Source organism: Panthera onca, chromosome B1, assembly GCF_046562875.1.
Source record: "Panthera onca isolate mPanOnc1 chromosome B1, mPanOnc1 haplotype 2, whole genome shotgun sequence".
Taxonomy (NCBI): domain Eukaryota; kingdom Metazoa; phylum Chordata; class Mammalia; order Carnivora; family Felidae; genus Panthera; species Panthera onca.
The window spans coordinates 16,240,216-16,262,393 of NC_138342.1; the positions used below are offsets into that span (position 1 = coordinate 16,240,216).

The window sequence follows — 22,178 nt, forward strand, 5'->3', positions numbered from 1 at the left end:
TTCCATATAAGGCAAGTGGGGTACTGATGAATTTTTGTAGCTAAGGAGAAAAGTTCAGATTTCTTATGCTTATAGTTAATATTATCAACTCTGGGATCTCTGGCAGTCTTTTTTTTTTTTTTTTTTTTTTTTCTGGGAAACAAGGATAATGACGTCTGTCCCACCTCACATCCATGCCTGAGAATAACATGGAAGAATGTATGGAACAACACCTTACAGTGTTAAATATCTATACTCCAGAAACCTCAGGGGCTGCCATTCCTAATGGCATTAAGAATCCTTAAGGGAATTTTGATAAAGAAATTCCTACCTAAAGTAGATTATATGCATAATATATTCTTCCCATATTTTTCAGTACTTTCTTTCTTTTTTTTTTTTCAACTCTTTCTCTATATACATTACATGATTTGGTTAGTTTCTGCATTACAAAATTTACATGTTCTTTACATACCTCTATATTTTCTGATCTCCACAATTTGTGTATTACTTTATTTTTTATTTTTATTTATTTATTTTTTAATATAATTTATTGTTTGGGGGTAGACTCCTGTGATTCATCGCTTACATACAACACCCAGTGCTCATCCCAACAAGTGCCCTCCTCAATGTTTATAGCACCTCTTTCAACAATAGCCAAATTATGGAAAGAGCCCAAATGTCCATCAACTGATGAATGGATAAAGTACTATCTTCAAATTATTATTTTGTAATTCTGTTTTCCATGCACATTTCAAATGGAAAGACTTCAGAAATAAGTCTCTGGTTCTCTTTACCCACTTGACTTGAAGTATAAGGAAATAATGAATGCTGAAGAGCTCTTGGATTTGACTGGGTTTTTTTTCTTTTTTTTTTTAGGTTTTGTTATATTTTTTAAATTTTTATGAACCTTAATAATAGTGATTGCCTGTTATTAATTCTGCCTCAAGATGTTTAAGGTCTTTGTTTCAAGATCAATATAGTTGCAATCACGCTTGCAGTCTGTTTTTTGTTTGTTGGGTGGTTTTTGGTTGTTTTGTTTTTGTTTTTTGGTTCTCTTATTTCATCTTATTTTACTTTTAATTTTTTTCTTTCACTATTTTTTTAATATAATTTATTGTCAAGTTGACTAACATACAGTGTGTACAGTGTGCTCTTGGTTTGGGGGCTCAATTCCCGTTATTCTGCAGTCTGTTTTAATAGAGAGAATACTCTGGCAGCCTAACAAGATTGTGTGGTTTGCTTTCATCTTCCTACCTTTCAACACCAGGTCCTACTTGCTCTTTAGTTAGTAGGCAAGGCTCACTGAGCCCAAAACAACAGTTTAACTTAACCAAGCCTTATTCAATCTAGTTTGGATTTATTTATCTTGAATATAAGTGTTAAATATTTCTAAGGTTTCAGTAGTTGTTGGGATTGGCCACATTATTTGACACCAGTGTTCTAAAGAGGAAGTACTGAAAAATACCTCCTTTTCTGTTTATTTTCAGGGGAGGTAAACTTTTCATTTTAAAAACTCAAAAGATGTTTAAAAATACCTTATGCTGGACACTGTGCTAAGCATCAAACGTGACTTTTTTAAATGCATAAAACATCTACTAGGCAAACTCTTTGGCTTTGATTCTGTACTTCAAGTTCAAATTGGGTCAGTTATTTCACCAGTACAAAGCCATCATCTCTCATATCCCAAGAAAGTGGACAGCATAATATGGTTCCTTTACTAGTTGATAAGTGAAGATAATCTTTTTCTTTTTTTTTTTTTTTTTTAATTTTTTTTTTTTTTTTTTTTTTTAACATTTATTTATTTTTGAGACAGAGAGAGACAGAGCATGAACGGGGGAGGGTCCGAGAGAAGGAGACACAGAATCTGAAACAGGCTCCAGGCTCTGAGCTATCAGCACAGAGCCTGACGCGGGGCTCGAACTCACGGACCGCGAGATCATGACCTGAGCCGAAGCCGGCCGCTTAACCGACTGAGCCACCCAGGCGCCCCATAATCTTTTTCTGAATGAAGACTAATCAAACTTTCTGGCCAACAAAACATGATGGAGCAACCCCTTTCGTATTATTTGGAACAAAAGCGAGAACAGAAGATGATTTTCCTTGTTTGAAATATCTTATCCAAATGTATAGAGTATTTTCCTGAGCCTTCCTACTTTGAAGTATGATTCACTTTATCTCATGATGTTACTTTGTGGCAATGTATACCTTCTGCCCATGGTCCATTTTGCATACCTTTTGCACTCAAAGGACATTTATCAGTGACTATTGGATCTTCAAGAATTCACAACCCCTCAATATCTTTTCATTATATTTCTGTACAAACCAGTGGATTTAATTAAGTTTAGAGAAGTGGGAATGATCTGAGTACTTTATTCATCATATTTTAGAGGTCAATGGACTTTCTAATTGATAGGACAGATTTCAGTATAGTGAGCACAAATAAGAAAGCATCATATTATTAAAAAGGATCCTCAGGAAGAGTTGGCTCTTTGAAAAAAATTAGAAGAAATAACAGCACACTCTTAGTGATGAATACAGTCAATTATTACCATCACCATTGATAAGGATACTGAATATTCAGATCAGAGACTGGGCATCTGTTCATGTTAATATGCTCTGGTGCCTGGGATTATAACCTTAAGCAGAAGATGTAACAAAGAGAGCTGGACTTGTTCTGCAAAAGAGGAGAAAATAGAAATGTTTTTCCTGCAGGTGTAGTTCAATTAACAGGTCCTGGGATGACTCCCAGAATCCCATCAACTGTGTCCACCCTCTTCTCAGTTTATCCATCTCCTTGCTACACTGAAAGATCTGTAAGAGGAGAGAGAATGTGTTTGTTGTTTTTTTTTAATAGGAATAAAGAACAAATGGGAAATATACAAATTTTTATAGGAATTGGATGGAATTTTAAAATTTTGGTAATGAGAAACATTCAGATCCTTTTGTCTTCCCTTTCTCAAACATGTCACTTAAGTACTGACACTCACACTCCTACCATTCCTGAGTTCATCCTGTCTGTTTCCAATTGGAACCGTCATTATTTGGCAGATGAGATTATACAGATACCAGAGACTCCACCAGGCTGTGCATCCAGTCCCGCCTGCAAAAGCAATCCCTCAGGCTGGGATCTCAGAACACAAATCTGCTACTGATTTTCCTTATTCTCTGCTCTGCCTTAGGTTGTTCTTCATATCTCTGGGTCTCCTTCATTAATGTGTTTAAAGGTTTTTGTTGTTGTTTTTTGTTTTTTGTTTTTTTGTTTTTCCCTTGCGGCACTTGGGTGGTTCAGTTGGTTGAGCGGCAGACTTCGGCTCAGGTCATGATCTCACAGTTCGTGGGTTTGAGCCCCGCATCAGGCTCTGTGCTGACAGCTCAGAGCCTGGAGCCTGTTTCAGATTCTGTTTCTGCCTCTCCCTCTCTGCCCCTCCCCCATTCTCACTCTGTCTCTGTGTGTCTCTCTCTCTTTCAAAAATAAACATTAAAAAAAAATTAAAGTTTTTTTTCCCTTGAAAAGCAATCAAATAAGTGCCATCTTTCACATTTTTCGGCAGCCATCGAGCATCTAGTTTGTGCCAGGCAATTTGCAGGTTACCGTTTTGGATACCTTCCCTTGCTGCACCAGTTCAAATAAGATAAAATGGTTACCAATCATTCAGGATTTTCCTGAGCCAAGCAAGAACTCAAAATGCAAATATTTGAACAATGATGCACTTGACCCCCTAAAACTCTGTGTCCTGGGGATTCTATAAGGAATTCAACTAGATTTCCTCCCCTGTCACAAGTATATGTGAGAGTGTCATAACAGATTAAGTTTAACACCAGAATTCTGGTTCAGTTATTCAGATTGCTGTCATAAGTTCCTTTGCTATTATTGTCAATATTAATGATCCTTTTGCATTTAAAAAAAAAAAACTTGTTTGGTAAGAACTTATAAATAGGAACAAGAACAGCCTGCAGTTGCAGCCCCAGAACCCTCCTCTCCCCCTTCATACACCCAGGATTCCCAGAACGGACTCTGAGATTGTTTTTTCTGTCTCAGAGAAAAAAGAAACTAAATCTGATTATGTTAGCAAAAAACTAGCAACGGTTAAGTGTTCCAGCAATGCTGTGTACCCATATCTAAAACTGTTTTTCTTGTAGACATCCTCAACCTGCATTTATAACCTATAATTTAACTTTTGAAAATAGAAATGAGATACTTAATAATTCAAATGTACTTTTTCCTATTGCTTTATTGGTATAAAACGGAAATGTTTTTTGAAGTTTATTTATTTATTTTGAGAAAGAGAGAGTGTGAGCAGGGGAAGGGTAGAGAGAGAGGGAGAATTTCAAGCAGGCTCCATGCTGCCAGTGCATAGCCTGACCCTGGGCCCAAACCCACAAAACTGAGATCATGACCTGAGCTGAAATCAAGAGTCAGATGCTCAATCAACTGAGCCATCCAGGTGCCCCTAAAACAGATGAATAGTTTGGGGGCGCCTGGGTGGCTCAGTTGGTTGCGTGTCTGACTTCCGCTCAGGTCATGATCTCAGAGTTCGTGAGTTCAAGCCCTGCGTCAGGCTCTGTGCTGGCAGCTAGGAACCTGGAGCCTGCTTCAGATTCTCTGCCCATTTCTCTGTCCCCATTTCTCTGCCCCTTCCCTGCTCATGCTCTGTCTCTCTCTGTCTCTAAAAGATGAATAAACGTTAAAAAAACAATTTTTTTTTAATTTCTTTTTTTTAACATTTATTTATTTTTGAGACAGAGAGAGACAGAGCATGAACGGGGGAGGCACAGAGAGAGAGGGAGACACAGAATCGGAAGCAGGCTCCAGGCTCTGAGCCATCGGCCCAGAGCCCGACGCGGGGCTCGAACTCACGGACCGCAAGATCGTGACCTGAGCTGAAGTCGGAGGCTCAACCGACTGAGCCACCCAGGCGCCCCAAAAAAACAATTTTTTTTAAACAGATTAATATTTTAAGCAGAGTGAGTTGAAGTTGAAAAATTTCAGAAATCCTAATCCAGGGACCAAATAACAACCTTGTTTCTGCTCAGCGGTCCTTGAGGTCTGAACAAGCCTAGGTGACACCTGCTGCTGCCCAGATTTCTTGGCAGGCAGACGTCAACTAATTGTACCCCCTACCCCTCCCACCCCGATAACTCTTCAAAAATGTCTTCTTAGTTTACTTTACCAAGACGAAAAATCCCATCAGGGGTACTAATGAATTGGGGACTGTGTAGTAAAGTTTGTAATCCAGTTTCTAAGCCAGGATGCTGTCCATATTTTTTAAGTCATTTTTTTGAAAAAATATCTATTTTTGAGAGAGAATGCACAAGCAGGGAAGGGGCAGAGAGGGAGGGAGAGAAACAATCAGGCTCTCCACAGAGCCTGACATAGGGTTTGATCCCACCAACCAGAACCATGAGATCATGACCTGAGCCAAAATCAAGAGTCAGATGTGTAACCAAATGAGCCACCCAGGTGCCCCCAGTATGTTGTCCATATTTTAGTCACTAAATGAAACCCAAGGAATACTGGAAAATTAGGAGTCTTTTTTTCTTCTGTAATTTTTCCAGACTGTAACTTCTCCAGAGTAAGGACTTTATCATGCATTATCATGCATGTCCTTGAATCATTTTGTGGTTCTATCTCAAAATATTTCTTCTCAACATTTTATTATGAAAATTATTAAACTAAAGCAGCTTTGTATTTTGGTCAAATAAGAAATTCTCACACCAGGGTACATGTAAACTAATCCAATTATTAGTAGTTGATTTCCTTTTACACTATTCTTATTAGTTTCAGGAAACATTAATGTTAACTCCCACGAAATATATAGTATCTTCATTATTCATTGATTTGCCAAAGAATCACTGTGGATAAAATTTTTCAACAATGTCCTGAGTTAAACTAGTATTTTTTAAGAAAAGGCATATTTAAGAAATTTGAACGTGTGGGGGAAATGTAAATTATGATTAGTGACAAGATTCAACACAGGCATCCTCCACTTATCATGAGCTTTGATGTCTTTGACATAATTTAATAAAAACATTGATTATTATTTTTAAGTAATAATAATATAGATACTTGGTAGTTATTATTAGTTGTTGCTTTCATTCAAAGTTCAAGCCCATCTCCCAATTCGTTGTAAAGTTGATGAAATAAGACATTGGACTCACTTTTCTCCCTCTCTACAAACACAGTAGTTTGGGATTCCCTTGGCCCTTGTCACCTTTGATACCCTAAAAGGAGGAGAATCTTCATTACCATCTGGGCAGCCTTCCCTGTTAGCGAGACCCTAACTGTTAACACCAGTTCCCCTTGGAGAGAGGCCCAAGGAACTGGTCCAAATTCACCCAGACACAGTGCTTTGCAGGGAGACTTCCAGCCCCGCAGCAAATGTGGAGACCACCTACTCTGCTGTGCTCTGCTGGACCTTGACTCTTTTGCAGTGCAGAGGTCATGGTCATGGGTTACTCCCTCTCCTTGTGCATCACTTATTCCAGAATCTGTTAGAGAATCTCAGAGACCTAAAAGAAAATTTTAGGACAAGGAGAGGACAGCCACATGAAATGAAATAGGAATGCAAAAAGATAGGGGTCAAAAATAAAAAATGAAATATGGCATAAATTGAAAGTTTTATCCCCACTATAATTCTCTAATGATTTAGCATTTACCACCTATATTGGTTTGCTGTTACTGCTGTAACAAAGTACCACATAGTGGGTGGCTTAAACAACAGAAATTTAGTGACTCATGGTTCTGGAGGCTAAAAATCTGAAATTAAGGTGTCTGCAGGGTTGGTTCCTTTTGACCGTTCTGAGGGAACAATCCATGTGGGCCTTTCTCCTTGGCCTGTGGGGTCATCTTCTCCCTGTGTCTCTTCAATCTTTTCTCTATGCCATATGTTTCTTTCTTATAAGAACATCAGCCATAATGGATTAGGGCCCACCCTAATGATTTCATTTTAATTTCATTATCTCTGCAAAGATCCTATCTCTAAATAAGATCGCATTCTGAGCTACCGGAGTATTCCAACATATCTTTTTTAGGAGACAGAGAGAGGAGACCCAAATTAACCCATAACACCACATCACTATATTTTAAACTCCTGATTTTGCCCCAGAAAACCTGGTCATTTCAAGTGTTCTCTATGTCACTGAGAAGTACTTCCAAATATATACATACCGGAAACCTAGAAGTCTGAGATGACTCCCTCTCTCTCCCCTATTCACATCCAATCCATCACAAATTCTCATAAATTCTGCTTCCCAAACATCTCTCCAGGCCGTCCATCTCATCTACTGCCACCTAAGTGCAAGTTGAATCATCCGTCATGTCCATTTTTATCTGCCCTTTTGTGGTCCATCCTTCACTGGAACCAGAATGTTCTTTTTAAAGCGCAGGTATCATCTGGCCATCCTCCAACTTAAAAAGCCTTCAGTGGTACCCGCTGCACGTTCTACCACATGGCCCCTGCCGGCCTCTGTGACCTCTTCTGGTGCCTTGTTTTCCCAGATTCACTCCCACTCTTTCAGAGCTGAGATTTTCCATGAATACAGCCTCCTACACAGAGCCTCTCCCCTGCTCTTCACTCTCCCCTCCCAGTGTAAATTCTTTAAAAGCACTTCCCACATGGTCAGTCCCCCTCCTAAAGCACCATGACATCTTCCACTTGGCCTTTATCACACCAGCAATCTTATAACTACTTTGAAATTATTGACTAACATCTCTCTCCTCTTCCTCTCGTGTATAATCTCCATGAGAATAGGAATATAATTTTGTTGCTATTATAATAGTTCACCCTTTTACTCCTAGCATTAGCACAGGCATTTCTTTTTTATTTTTTTTTTAATGTTGAATTTTGAGAGAGAGAGAGACAGAGACAGAGACAGTGCAACCAGGAGAGGGCAGAGAGAGGGAGACACAGAATCCAAAGTAGGCTCCAGGCTCTGAGCTGTCTTCACAGAGCCAACACGGGGCTCAAACTCACGAACCATGAGATCACCACCTGAGCTGAAGCCGGATGCTTAACCGACTGAGCCACCCAGGTGCCCCTTAACACCGGTCTCTATACAAAGATGCCAGAAGTATAAATGAAGATAAAAGGAAGGGCCCCTGGTGTTCAAGAAGGAAGGAACATTAAAATCAGCTACATTCATAGATCTAAAATGAAGCAGGGGGCAAGGCTGACTGCAGGTACCCTTTCCCATAACAACCATCAAAGTGCATTGAGATTTCTGCCTCATTTCAATAAGATCACGAAATCACAACCTCAGAGGGCTCAGAGCACATACTGACACTTTGTTTTCACCACTGAATGCAATATATTTTGAGCAGCTAACTTGCTACCTGCATTATCCATCTTTGTAGAAGCATTTTCCTTTGTGTGTGTGCGTGAGATTGTTTTAGAGCCACAGTTGACCTTGCACAATTTCGATTCCAGAAGATCATTTTACCAATGAAGAATTGGGGCCCAGAACAATAAAATAGTTCACTTTCCTGCAGCCAGACCACTGTCTTATACTGAGTAAGTTGTGGAAGGCCATTCCAAGCAATAACTCAGCGACCCAAATTTCATCTCACCCATTAAGAATACTTACTCCCCGGTATCTCTTTATGCTGGCTCACTGCTCACTCCAAACAGAGCACCAATTCTGATGATCTTGCTTCTAGTGTTCCACTACAAGGTGACCATAACATTTATCATTCAAATGAAGTCATCGGTGTGAGTGCATGGGGACACTATTGGTAATTACCTTGAGACAACGGGTATCAACCAGGACTGTCCTAAGTAAGCCCGGATATGTGGTCACATTACCACTACATCAAATTCTTCAGAAAAACCACATGTACAGGTGTTCAGTAAGTAGTGATTATATTTCCTCCTCGAGAGTGGGCTTTGAGGGGAGTGGGCATCACTCCTGCCTTGATCCCTTGCAGCTCATACTAGTACAGCTGTAGAACCTGGCCATTTGCAACCCCACTCTCCCCCACACGGACCTGATAGACACAATCAGGAAGAAGCAATCCAAGAACTAGATGTCATCTTCTTACGAAAAAGACACCTGTTTACGAGATACAGTATTTTTTTTAATTTTTTTTAATGTTTATTTATTTTTGACAGAGAGAGAGAGAGAAAGACAGAGCATGAGCAGGGGAAGGGCAGAGAGAGAGGGAGACACAGAATCCAAAGCAAGCTCCAGGCACTGAGCTGTCAGCACAGAGTCCGATGCGGGGCTTGAACCCACAGACTGCAAGATCATGACCTGAGCTGAAGTCGGACACTCAACCTACTGAGCCACCCAGGCGCCCCTTAGATACAGTGTTTTTTTATTCACAAGTTATAGCACTTCATTCACTAACCTCTGTTTCTCTGAAGAAATAATGATAGGTTTCCTGGATGACCATTCTCCACTTCTTCTCCAAAACGTAGATATCACATGGACACACACACACACACACACACACACACACACACACATCCCTTTTTAAATTCTCTCTCTCTCAGGGCACCTGGGTGGCTCAATAGATAAAGCGTCTGACTTTGGCTCAGGTCATGATCTTGTGGTTTGTGAGTTCAAGCCCCGCATCAGGCTCTGTACTGACAGCTCAAAGCCTAGAGCCTGTTTCGGATTCTGTGTCTCCCTCTCTCTCTGCTCCTTCCCTGCTCACGCTGTCCCTCTCTCTCTCTCTCTCTCTTGCTCTTGCTCTCTCTCAAGAATAAACATTAAAAACATTTTTTAATTCTCTTTCTCTCTCACACACACACAAAGTCTAAAATTGCAAGCATAAGGCAATTTAATTTACTCATCTGATTAGAAGTGAAATCATAAATGCCAGGCAACCATTTTGTTCCACGCTATTGATTTGTCACTTGAGACTTTTAAGGGTACATACCTGAAAGCAAATAAAAAATAGGATTTCCTAGGATTTAGCAGAGTGGATTGGAGCCAAATTATGGAGTCAATGTTTGTCTAGACCCCTGTATCTTGAGGGGTTCATGGGTACTGAGATTTAACCAGTATGCAACTACATTGCCCTTAACCACCCCAGTGAGCTGACATATCTTTCCTACTTCCATGTTAAAAACATAAAGACCCGCTTACAGGATAACAGATTATAACATTAACTATGTGTGGTACAATAAAGAATGTTTCCACCTTTCCTTATCACCTCATATTTTATCATCTCAGGAGGAATATCTGCTTGATATTATATCAGGCAGGCCCTGGAGCATCAAAAAAGCAAATACAGTTACCTTATTTTCCATTATTTTTCCCTGATTTTTTCACTAATTTGGTACTAGCTCTGGCTACACATAGAAAGAAGGAAGGGAAGGGAAGGGAAAGGGAAAGGGAAAGGGAAAGGGAAAGGGAAAGGGAAAGGGAAAGGGAAGGGAAAGGGAGAGGAGAGGAGAGGAGAGGAGAGGAGCGGAAAGGAAAGGAAGAAAGAAGAAAAAGAAAGAAAGAAAAAGAAAGAAAGAAAGAAAGAGAAAAAGAAAGAAAGAAAGAAAGAAAAATACAGGGAAAGAAAGAGAGAAAAATACAGGGAAAGAGAAAGAAAGAAAGAAAGAAAGAAAGAAAGAAAGAAAGAAAGAAAGAAAGAAATACAGGGAAAGGAAAGAAAGAAAGAAAGAAAGAAAGAGAAAGAAAGGGAAAGAGAGAAAGAGAGAAGGAAATACAGAGAAAGAAAGAAAGAAAGAAAGAAAGAAAGAAAAAGAAAGAAAGAAAGAAAGAAAAGAAAAGAAAGAGTGAAGGAAGTACAGGGAAAGAGAAAGAAAGAAAGAAAGAAAGAAAGAAAGAAAGAAAGAAAGAAAGAAAGAAAAAGAAAGAAAGAAAGAAAGAGACAAGGAAGGAAGGAAGGGGCAGGCATAATGTTCACTCAATACTATAAGTTTTAGGAGAAATTTTCAATAGTAACTAAAAGCATATGAGTGAACTAATGTTAGTGCATTTTATTTCTGTTCTTCCTGGAAAACGAATGCAGCTTTCAAATGTCCAACTTTTCTTTACTTGTTGAGAAGTAGATCCAAACTTGTACATTTGTCTATGGAGCTTGCTACAATTCCCATCTTATGCTCAGTTCTTGAGTTTCACCTCTGTGGGACAGTATTTGAACTTTAAAACTACCTTCACTCCAACACAGCAGAATCCAATATAATTTGAAAAAAATAAATAGTCCAATGAAAACATTTAATATTTGGCCAGAGGAAAGTTAAAGTAATGCTTAAAGGAAAGTCATAAGTACTTATTATTAATTATGGGTGACTATTACCCATTGAACAGAAAATTGTCTAAATGCTAAATTGAAGTCCAAGTTGAATATAGGTCAACAAGATAGCACTCTTATCTTAAAAAACATGTATCTTTTTTCAATAACTATTATTTTAGTGTGTCATAACATCATACTTTATAGATAGGAAGGCAAATATGCCAAGAATACTGCTCTCAGTGCTCTTACAGTCAAAGAAAGGAATGAGGTAAACACCAGTAATATCCATCACATCCAAAACCATACAGCCCTGTGCCCTTTCCTTTTTAAATGGTTGTCAGGAACATTAAGCAACTCCATATTTATACAGTGTTTGAAACTGTCTGGCACACAGCAGTAAACACTGTATAAATATTTATTAAGTCAATAAGTAAATTCATACAATAGATGTGCCATAAGATAGGCACAGGCAAACATGAAATATAAAAATTGTAGATAGCTAACAAACTCATAAAGAGGGGACATATAATGGATGGAAAAATTGACAACAGAACTTATTGAAGTTACTAAAACAAAAGGAAACACCATTAGCCCAGACCTGGAGTTGAGATAAATTCATAAAATCATAAATAGACACAGGAGACAAGAGTATAGGTTGCAAAATTTGGCTTCAAAAGTGAGTGATGGAATATAATATTTGTTAGTATTGTAATATTTGGTGACACTTAAAGGGAGACAGATCCTTTTTGAAGTAATCAGCCCATCTTCACCAGAATCAAATGTGTAGTTATGTATTGGTCACAAAAAACTATCATACACAAGTTTAGTAATGATTAATACTGCTGCTGTGCTGTTCTTAGAAGATAGATTCCTTGCAAATTAAGGAACACTTCACATCAGTATAGCTTTTCACATTCAAATTAGCATGTTTTGCCTTAAAGCTGTTAATTAGAGAATGGCCAGTCTGTTTAGCCAACAGTGTCTTACAACCATCTCCTTTCTTCTTCCTTTCCACATCAAGTTTATGGAGAAACACCTGGTGGAGGAGAAAGGGTCAACTCTAATTTCTTCTCTTAAGAGATGAATTTCTCTTTGTAAATCCTTATGAGCTGTGGTATAAGTCAGCTTGATTAGATTGGATTGAGTTGGGTTGGAGTGGATCTAAGTGACTAAGAAATCAAACATTTCCCCTTTTATAATTTTTAAAGCAATTTCTTATTGAGTATTGAGTGGAAAACTATATATATATATATATATATATATATATATATATATATATATTTTATGGTCAATATACAATATATACTTATTATATATATCTTATATGGTCCCTCTCTATCATCAGTTACTACAACCTACCTTGTCTATAGATTACTATAAACAACCTGTATCCAACCAAATAGGTTTGATTGGAAAATTCAAAATTATTTCCTCATGGTAGGCTGATAAATTATAATGAATAAATTCCATCAAGATGTATTACTTAAAATAATACTAACTGAAAGTGAAAAGCTTTATATAAACCCTGTTTAAAAGTAGCTCATCATTTATATGTTGTTAAAAACTTTCTGTATCACAAATCTAGAGACACAGACAACTTTCTTACAAAGAAGAAATCCATGAGACTTTCAATGTAATTAGTTCATTTTAAGAGACAGAAAAAAAAACTAACTTATCATACACCAAATTGACGTAATAACTGACTACATTTATATATTTGCATCATGGATACAGATTCTTGAATATGCTACATTGAGTTGCTAAGCAACTCTTTCTACCAGTTAGCAAAGTTTTTCCTTAAAAGGATAGTCTTATAACAAAGGAATGTGTGCAAACTCCTGGTTTTTAAACAATGCTGTTTAAATCCACACACTTTGAATGAATGAAAGTTCTAATAGTTTCTTGGAAATGAACAGCTGTCTGGATGTGTCACTGTATTCATTCACTTATCGCATATAACACAATTAAAAAGTGATTTAGAGGTAAGGTAGAAAAGGAGGTGACTTTTAAATTTTGTATCTTCCTAGTTATTTATTATCTCCCACAGTGATTGGGAAAGTCTCACCAAAAATCATTATTTAGCCAAATATATCTGAAAATAAGATACGACCATATTATTTATATCTGAAGAAATTTCTTAAGAGATTCGCAGGCATGCAATTCACCATAAAGTGTCTAGAATCTGCATGGTTATGCTTTTAGTTCTCATTTATTGATAAAATTTGTTCTTTATGAGTTAACTGATACTCTGTCCAGATTGGTTCTCCTTTTGCTTTTTTCTTAGTGGCTTTAACTAAGGAGTAGTCTATTAGCCGTTGCAATTAAGTCATAAGAGAGAAACAACATCTTTTTCTCCCAGACTTTATGAGACCTTGGAGACTATGAAGATATGAGGATTAGTTTTCCAAACATAAAACCACAGAACGGGCCAGACATAAAGGGGTACATACCAAATGAGTCTATTTCTGTCACATTCAGAAACAGGCACAACTCATGTTTGGTCCTGTTAGGACAGTGGTTACTCGCCTTGGGGTCAGGTCTCTGGGATGCTGGTAAATGGTATGTTTCTGGATGTGGATGCTGGTTACGTTAGTGGGTTCAGTATGTGAATATTTGTTAGCTATTCATTTATTCTTTGGGTATATGCTATACCTCAGTAAAAAGTCCAAATTAATTTTTTTAACGTTTATTCACTTTTGAGAGACAGACAGATAGAGCATGAGTGGGGGAGGAGCAGAGAGAAAGGGAGACACAGAATCCGAAGCAGGTTCCAGACTCTGAGCTGTCAGCACAAAGCCCGACGCGGGGCTGGAACTCAGGAACCATGAGATCATGACCTGAGCCGAGGTTGGATGCTTAACCGACTGAGCCACCCAGGCGCCCCTAAAAAGTCCAAATTAAAACAAACGAAACAACAGAAAATGAAAAGCATTCAGATTTCCTTTTTCTCATTCCAACAGTGTGTTCTAAAGGGGCTCCTATTAGTTGCAAATCACAATAGTTGTGTTATCCCAAATCCTGACTGTGTAGCAGCATAACCAGCCCTTTGGATCTTCTGCTTCCGTATCTTGTGATTTATTTTTTCCCCAGTCACAAGCTGTGCTAACCTCTGAGGCCCCTGACAGCCTGCTGGCGGGAAGCCTGTTAACCTTTGTCTGTGAACTAACACCGTTTGCCGTGTTAACAGGCGAGTTGTGTGAGGAGAAGCTGGACTTCTGTGCCCAGGACCTGAACCCCTGCCAGCATGACTCCAAGTGCATCCTGATGCCAAAGGGATTCAAGTAAGTCAGAGGCTGCCTCGGGGCTCCCAGTGGGGGGGGGGGGGGGGTTCTTCAGGAACCTGTTTCTTCACCTTCCTTTCAGGACCTTGCTTCACACCTTTGCTGGGGACGAAAGGGACATACTCTCCAGTGTCAGTGGGATTTTTATAAATGCTGATATACAACATGGACTTTTTTTTTTAGTACGCTAAAGAAAATGAAAGACAGCATTTCCTTTCGTTCCATGGCTCTTCCTGGGAAGTCACGTATGAAATAAATTAGCCTTTGACTGTGTTTACTTAAATGTATTTGAAGGCCACGTAAGGGGCACCTGGGTGGCTCAGTCGGTTAAGTGTCTTGAGTCTTGATTTCAGCTCAGGTCATGGTCTCACAGTTCCTGAGTTCAAGCCCTACATTGGGCTGCACACTGATGGCACAGAGCTTGCTTCGGATTTTCTCTCTGTCCCTCCCCCACTTGTGCTCACACGCTCTCTCTCTCTCTCTCTCTCAAAATAAACGAAACTTAAAACTATTGAAGGACAAATAAATTTGTAGTATCTACTAGGCACTTTATTATCTGAATGTAAGTTGGTGGTAAATAGGGACTTTAATGTAACTGAAGTTTCTTTGGTCTGCAACAATTCTTAACTCTCCGAGGTGAGGAAGATGGAGGGAACCTTATGTCCCAGGTTGCCCTGGGACAGTTCCAGTTTATGCCTGTTGTCTTAGCATAATTATTAATAGCCCCTCTTTCACCTTACATTTGCCTTCTGTGGGATGATAAAGCATACAGTCACTGTAGATAGAGGGCTCCCTCAAGTGAACTCAGAACTTCAAAATTGCTGCTTTTCCCTCCTCAGTAATCTTCCTGAAATATGTTCGGTATCAGATTAAATTATTTCTTTGCTACAATCCTGAAATAGTTTAAGGGCCTATCAATAGTAAGGTTCTCTTCTTAGAGCTGACAGTGGTTTAGAGATCATCTGGTCCGAATTCATTTTAAACATGAGGAAACCATGGCCCAGACAGGTTGGTGGCTGTCCAAAGATCTCAAGGTTATTCATTGGCAGGGGTGGGAGCTAGGTCTTACATTTCCCAGTTGGATGATTTTTCTAATATAGGTTACCTCTAAGAAGTTTTGTAGTTGATTAACATTACAGATGGTTTGTTATAGAAGATACGCTGGATGCTCAGGAATGAGACAGCTGGGTTCAAGAGTTGAGCCGTGCTTACATCAGACAATCAACAAATAGAATTATTTGTTCTTTTGCCCACTATGTATTGGGTACCTGCCATGGGACAGGGTGCCCATGTTATGTTATATAGAGTTTTTTTTTTTTTTAAGTTTATTTATTTTGAGAGAGAGGGAGAGAGTGAGCCAGGGGAGAGAGGCAGGGAGAGGGGGAGAGAGAGAATCCCAAGCAGGCTCCGCACTGTGGGCACAGAGCCCAATGCGGGACTCAAACTCATGAACCATGAGATCATGATCTGAGCCAAAGTCGAGAGCCAGACACTTAACTGACTGAGCCATACAGACACCCCCGTTATATAGTGTTTTATAGCAACTCACATTCACATACTTTCTCTTCTCAGTGAAATGACTCAAGCTTAATTGCCATAGGATTCAAAGAATTAAAAAATTACTCAGGTCGGGGACAATTTTGTAAGAGAAGATGGGAGGTGAGCTGGATTTCTAACAGTTTGATACTTGTCCACACATTATCAGACATTCTGAGTTGAATGGGAGATAGGGTCAGTACCTCCAGAACCCCTGCCTTTCAAAAATCAATCTGAATAAAATGTTTATGCTCGTTGTAGTTACAGAATATTTTTTACTCAATTTGTTCAAAATTTTATTATTATTATTATTATTATTATTATTATTATTTATTTTAGAGAGAAAGAGAGTAAGCAGGGGAGGGGGCAGAGGGAGAGAAAGAGGGAATCTTAAGCAGGCTCCACACTCAATGCAAAGCCCAACATGGGGCTCAGTCCCACAACCCTGGGATCCATGACCTGAGCCAAAATCAAGAGTTGGACTCTCGGGGTGCCTGGGTGGCTCAGTTGGTTGAGCATCTGACTTCAGTTCAGGTCACGATCTCATGGTTCGTGGGTTCAAGCCCCACGTCTGGCTCTGTGCTGACAGCTCAGAGCCTGGAGCCTGCTTTGGAATCTGTGTCTCCCTCTCTTTCTGCCCCTGCCCTGTTCATGCTGCCTTTCTCTCTATGTCAAAAATAAATACACATTAAAAAAATTTTTTTTAAAGAGTCAGATGCTCAACCAATTGAGACGCCAGTTTCCTTGAATACTTTTTTTTTAATTTTTTTAAGTAAGCTTCATGCCCGACTTGGGGCTTGAACTCACAACCCTGAGATCAGGAGTCACATGCTCTACCCAACTGAGCCAGCCAGGTACCCCTAAAATTTTAGAATATACAAACACAGTTTTAGTTACAGCACCTGCTGACTCCATTTGATACCTTGTTGAAAAAGAAAATAATATCTTTGAATTCTACTTTTCATTATATTTTAGTTTACAATCCCATGCAAAAAAACGGACGTCTTCTTGAAATCTTTACTGATACAAAAATGCTTCATTGCATTTTGTTCACCCAAGTACTGTATGTCAGTTACTTTAACTCCTAATGCCTTTGATCTGCCCGCAGTTAAATTTGGCGAATTGAAAATCCACCACTTACATAACAAATATCCTTTCTCAGAGAAATTCACCAGTCAGAGAAGTGGTTTTCTAGAACTGTTTATCTGCCACACAGGTTTCACAGGGCTTTGTGCATTGTGATTGTAAGATAAAGTGTTAGTGAGACTTAATGGAAACCACTAAAAAATGAGGGAGTTTGTCTTTAAAAGACTACTCCTTAATTCAGTATCTTCTATTACTATCGATTAAATTACACTCTCAGAAGTGCATCCTCCTGCATCATGGGTTAGCTGATTTGGGAACCTATTGTTTTCAGCAGTAATTTGTGAGCTTGTTTTATGGCTGTATGTAGTTTAGCAGAAAGCAGGTGACGTCACAGTGTGTGCAATCACTCCCATATTATAAATAATTGCAGGGGGGTTGGGAGGGAGGGGAGGGTGGGTGATGGGTATTGAGGAGGGCACCTTTTGGGATGAGCACTGGGTGTTGTATGGAAACCAATTTGACAATAAACTTCATATATTGGAAAAAAAATAATTGCACATTGTCACGAAGGGAGTTGCAAAAAGAAAATGGGCTTAGAAACCAAAAGGACACGAAGTGCTAAAGAAAATCTCTATTGACAAATGTTGTTTGGACAAACTGTACTGTGAACTTCAAATTCATTTTCTTACTACTAAGCTAACAGCTGGTTTTACTTTTCTTGCTTTATTATATACCTCATAAATCTCCTAAATTGCTTTGAGATATTTTTAGACCATCATATGCCATAAGCAGTATTTTCAAGCATGCATCTTCCTTAGTCAGCTTTTGGGCTTCTAAACAGTATATTTTAGGGCGCCCGGCTAGCTCAGTCGGTAGAGCATGAGACTCTTAAACAGTATATTTTATAGTCTTTGCTTTCTTCCTCACTCCTTGGCAGATAATAGAGTTGAGGGAATGTGATAGGTTTTATTGATAATACAAACCTTAAGGAATTCTTAATTAAATATTTTCTTTTGTTTTGAAATTTGATCTGAGGAGCAAAAGAAAGACAAAAAAAAAAATGTTGGTCATAACGTGACTCCAAGTTCTAATGGGCTTGAAAAATAGTATTTGTAGAGAAGAGAATATGAAACAGCTCTTAGCCACTGGTGGTGAATGTGTGGTTCTCTTATCTTTTACTTTGATTTCTTTTCTCAGATAAATAATTCAGAGTGTTTCAAAGCATTTCTTCTTTTAATGCCTGGCATTTCAGCGGCTCTGCTCACATTAACATTGATGGAAGCTCTCTTCTCAGACTTTGTCCATCTATTTGAGAATGTATATGGCCACTTAGGATCCATTTAACTTCAGACTTGTTGTTTACTTTGCTTTGTTAGGATTTAGCATTAAAACCACTGGCTCTAGAGCAAGCATGCTTCCTCAGTGAGCTCATTTTATTTTCCTAATTTGTACATGCGGAGCTGAAAGTTTGTTCTCCTTAGAGGGTATATACCCCCATTTATTTTAATTCATCAGCCCTCCAGTAACTCTTAAATCCTGATTTTGCATTTTCAGAGAAAACCCTCAGTGTTCAGTAATGTCCACATTCACTTGGGCATTTTTAATTATCCTCATTCATTTAAATCCTAATGGCTTTAAAATCAAAAACTGGAACATTAGTAAACAGTAAACCACAAAGACTTTTATAGAATTATTAAGACTTAATAGAATTATTTTTTAAATACTTGCCATTTATTGATCATGCATTATGTATTAAACACCATAATGATTCTTTTATAGTGTTTTTATTTAAGCATAATGGTTTTATTTAAGCTTTTAACAAACCTGCGAGGTGGAAATTATTTTGTACTGTGTATGTTACAGATGAAGACATGAACACTTAGGAAGCTTAAGTAAGTTAGTCAAGATCGTGTACATGTAAGGATGACGCCAGACTACAAACCCAGTTCTAACTGCAACATCAGAATTCTATAAAGCTAAATAAGCCATAGTTTCCTGGTTTATTTGTTTTTTAAAGTCAGTGAGCCCTCTCTTAAACCCAAAACAGAAATACTCATGGAAGCCCAATGTGTGAAAACTAATAAATCACAACAAGAGAGTGTTGGGAGAGAGGGGAGAGGGGAGGGAAACAGGAAACTGCCAATAGCCTCCTTCCCTTCAGGGGTCCCTTTTCGCCCCTCAAAGCACAGATTGAAAAGCACTGCACACGCCATGCTACTTTCTCCACAGGCAACGATAAAGTATTTCATCCTTCAGTGGTGAGAAATCCAGGCTCTCTTGTCAGATTGCTTGGGTTTAGTACCTTGGCTGTGGCAGTTACAAGTCGAGTGCCCTTGGGTAAATCCCTTAACCAGTTTGTCTGTTAGTTTTCTCACCTGTCATGTGAGGTAGTGGTGATACTGCTGTCACAGGATCATGGAGAAGGATTCCGTGAATCCACATATGCAAAGTGGTTAGAACAGGGCATAGCACCTAGGAAGTGCTCAGAGAACACCACGTGTACGCATGACGGTTCTTCATCAGTGCATCTGAGACCCATCCTTCCCCGGGGCCACCAGAGTGAACAAACAAGCTGAAAGCTATCCATGGAATTGGCCCCTGGATTTTTTTTTAAATCAGTTTCCCTGTCCTGCTCCACTAGGTCAGCCAACCTCTGCCATAATGATTGTCTGGATTCATTATGAATTAAGGTTTCCAATGCTGACTTTTTTTTTTTCATAAAATACTATTTGATTCCAATACATCCATTCTCTTTTTTTTTCTTTTATTTAAATTATATCTATATCTATTTGTAGATAGAGATAGAGATAGAGATAGAGATAGAGATAGAGATAGAGATAGAGATAGAGATATAGAGAGAGAGAATGAGAGCACGAGCAGGGTAGTGGCAGAGAGAGAGACAGAGACAGAGAGAGAATCCCAAGCAGGCTCTGCACCATCAGCACAGAGCCCGACATGGGGCTCGATCTCAAGGAGCTGTGAGATCATGACCAGAGCTGAAACCAAGAGTTAGAACCTTAACCGACTAAGCCACCCAGCCTCCCCAATACATCCATTCTCTATTAGGAAACAAAAATGTTAATTATTTTAAAATGTGTTTAATATTTTTGGTAAATTTTATAACATAGCACTTCCATTGTCTCAACTGTTCAAAGGAGTTAGAGCAAATGAAAATAGAGGACACTCTAAGCAAAAATAGTCAGGGTGGAGGGAGGGAAGGGAGAGAGGATGGAGGGGAGAAGGAGGGAGAAGATGGGAAGATGGAGGAGAGGGGAGGGACGGAAGAAAGCAAACAAGATGGGGGGAGGAGAGAAGGAAGGAGGGACACCTGCACATTTGCATCCTCATTTGGTTCATGGATGCTTACTAATTATCACCATTCTGACAGATCCCAGGGAGAAAACATGGAATAACTGTTTTCTAGGGATCTATTAATTTGGGGACTCGATGAGCCTGTTCTATATAAGTTTTGAGTGTTTTGTTTTAGTTTTAATGTACTTTCATTGAAGTTTAGTTGACAAACACTGCTACCTTAGTTCTAGGTGTACTATGTTTTCTAAAGATAGAGCCCTTTTTTCCTAGATGAAATGCAACTGTTTTGCTTACCTTGGCTCAGTTCAGTTTGAAACTGTTTACCTACTTGTTCAAACAGATGTGACTGCACACCAGGATACATAGGCGAGCACTGCGACATTGACTTTGATGACTGCCAAGATAACAAATGCAAAAACGGAGCCCACTGCACAGATGCCGTGAATGGCTATACGTGCATCTGCCCCGAAGGCTACAGGTAAAAGTAGAAATAGAGATTTGTGGTAGAGCGAAGTCTTACAGAAAGACCGCAATTCTCATGCAATTCACACGCAACTAAAAGCAATGTGTTCTTTCTGTTTCCTTTAGTGGCTTGTTCTGCGAATTTTCTCCACCCATGGTCCTCCCTCGTACCAGCCCCTGTGATAATTTTGATTGCCAGAATGGTGCCCAGTGCATCATCAGGATAAATGAGCCAATATGCCAGTGTTTGCCAGGCTACCAGGGAGAGAAGTGTGAAAAGTTGGTTAGTGTGAATTTTGTAAACAAAGAGTCTTATCTTCAAATTCCTTCAGCCAAGGTCCGTCCACAAACGAACATCACTCTGCAGGTAAGACATCCCCCACCAGCAAGGGCTGATTTCATCCTAAACCACATTTAACTAAATCATAAACCTCTGGTAGTTTGTGAGTGATACTATTTCCTAAAGAGACAGTTATCGACTGCACAACGCAGTGACAGAAAATGTTCTCTGTATGAAAATCTTCAGTTATTCTTCTCTATAACATCTGTATTTTTCAAAACTAAATGGGAACCAGGTATTTTTATTCACTACTTGATTGTGAAACACATAGGGCGCAACAAAATATATGGTTTGTGCTCTGGTAAAGGTATTTTTATTCATTTTTTTTTTTTTATGACTCAGAGTTCAGGCTCTGTGCCCTGTGAGATGGTGCCAGGGGGGTGGGGAGGGTGCTGTTAGGAATTCTGCAGGTGAGGAGAACACCGGTGAGACAAGACACCTTGACAAAATATTCAGCCGTTGTCTTTTAACTCTTCCCCCGGAAACTTTAAGAAGCGACATGAAATTAACAAACTGATCTTATTTTAAGACTTTTCACCAAGTCACTGTGTCCCCTTAAGCAAGTCATTCGGACCTGCACGAAGGAGGTGAGACTAGATTAGGAGTTATGAATTCAGGACACACAGGGGCAAGCTGGGACTGCATGTTTATTTTATCTGGTAGGAAAAATATTTTAATATATTTTGAATTCAGATGACCTTAGCCGATTAACATAGGCGTCACTCCTTATTCAGGTTACCTTGACACTCCAAGTGAATGTCATGAGTGTCATGAGTGAGTGTCCTTAACCATCATGAGGAATGGGACTCAGGAAGACAGACGGGCCTTCCGTAGAAAGCCTGTCTCCCTGTCTTCCAGCATTTGCCATACCAGATTGTTACAAGAAGAACCTAGTGGGCTTCAGGTATAAATCCTAATTTTTACTGACTTGGTCCTCAAAAGCCCACAAAGGCTAGAAAGCAGGATAAAAACAGAGATCTCCCACTGT

The 22,178-nt window shown here is 39.1% G+C and overlaps 1 protein-coding gene across 3 annotated transcripts in view; it reads left to right on the forward strand.

The window, feature by feature from the left end:
- The window catches only part of SLIT2 (slit guidance ligand 2), a 375,056-nt gene that overhangs the window by 330,717 nt on the left and 22,161 nt on the right, over positions 1-22,178 (forward strand). For all 3 annotated transcript variants that reach the window (XM_060655343.3, XM_060655344.3, XM_060655345.3), the window contains 3 exons: positions 14,361-14,454; positions 20,729-20,866; positions 20,977-21,217. In XM_060655343.3, coding sequence (XP_060511326.1) covers positions 14,361-14,454; positions 20,729-20,866; positions 20,977-21,217 — 473 coding nt within the window. The remainder of the gene's footprint in view (positions 1-14,360; positions 14,455-20,728; positions 20,867-20,976; positions 21,218-22,178) is intronic.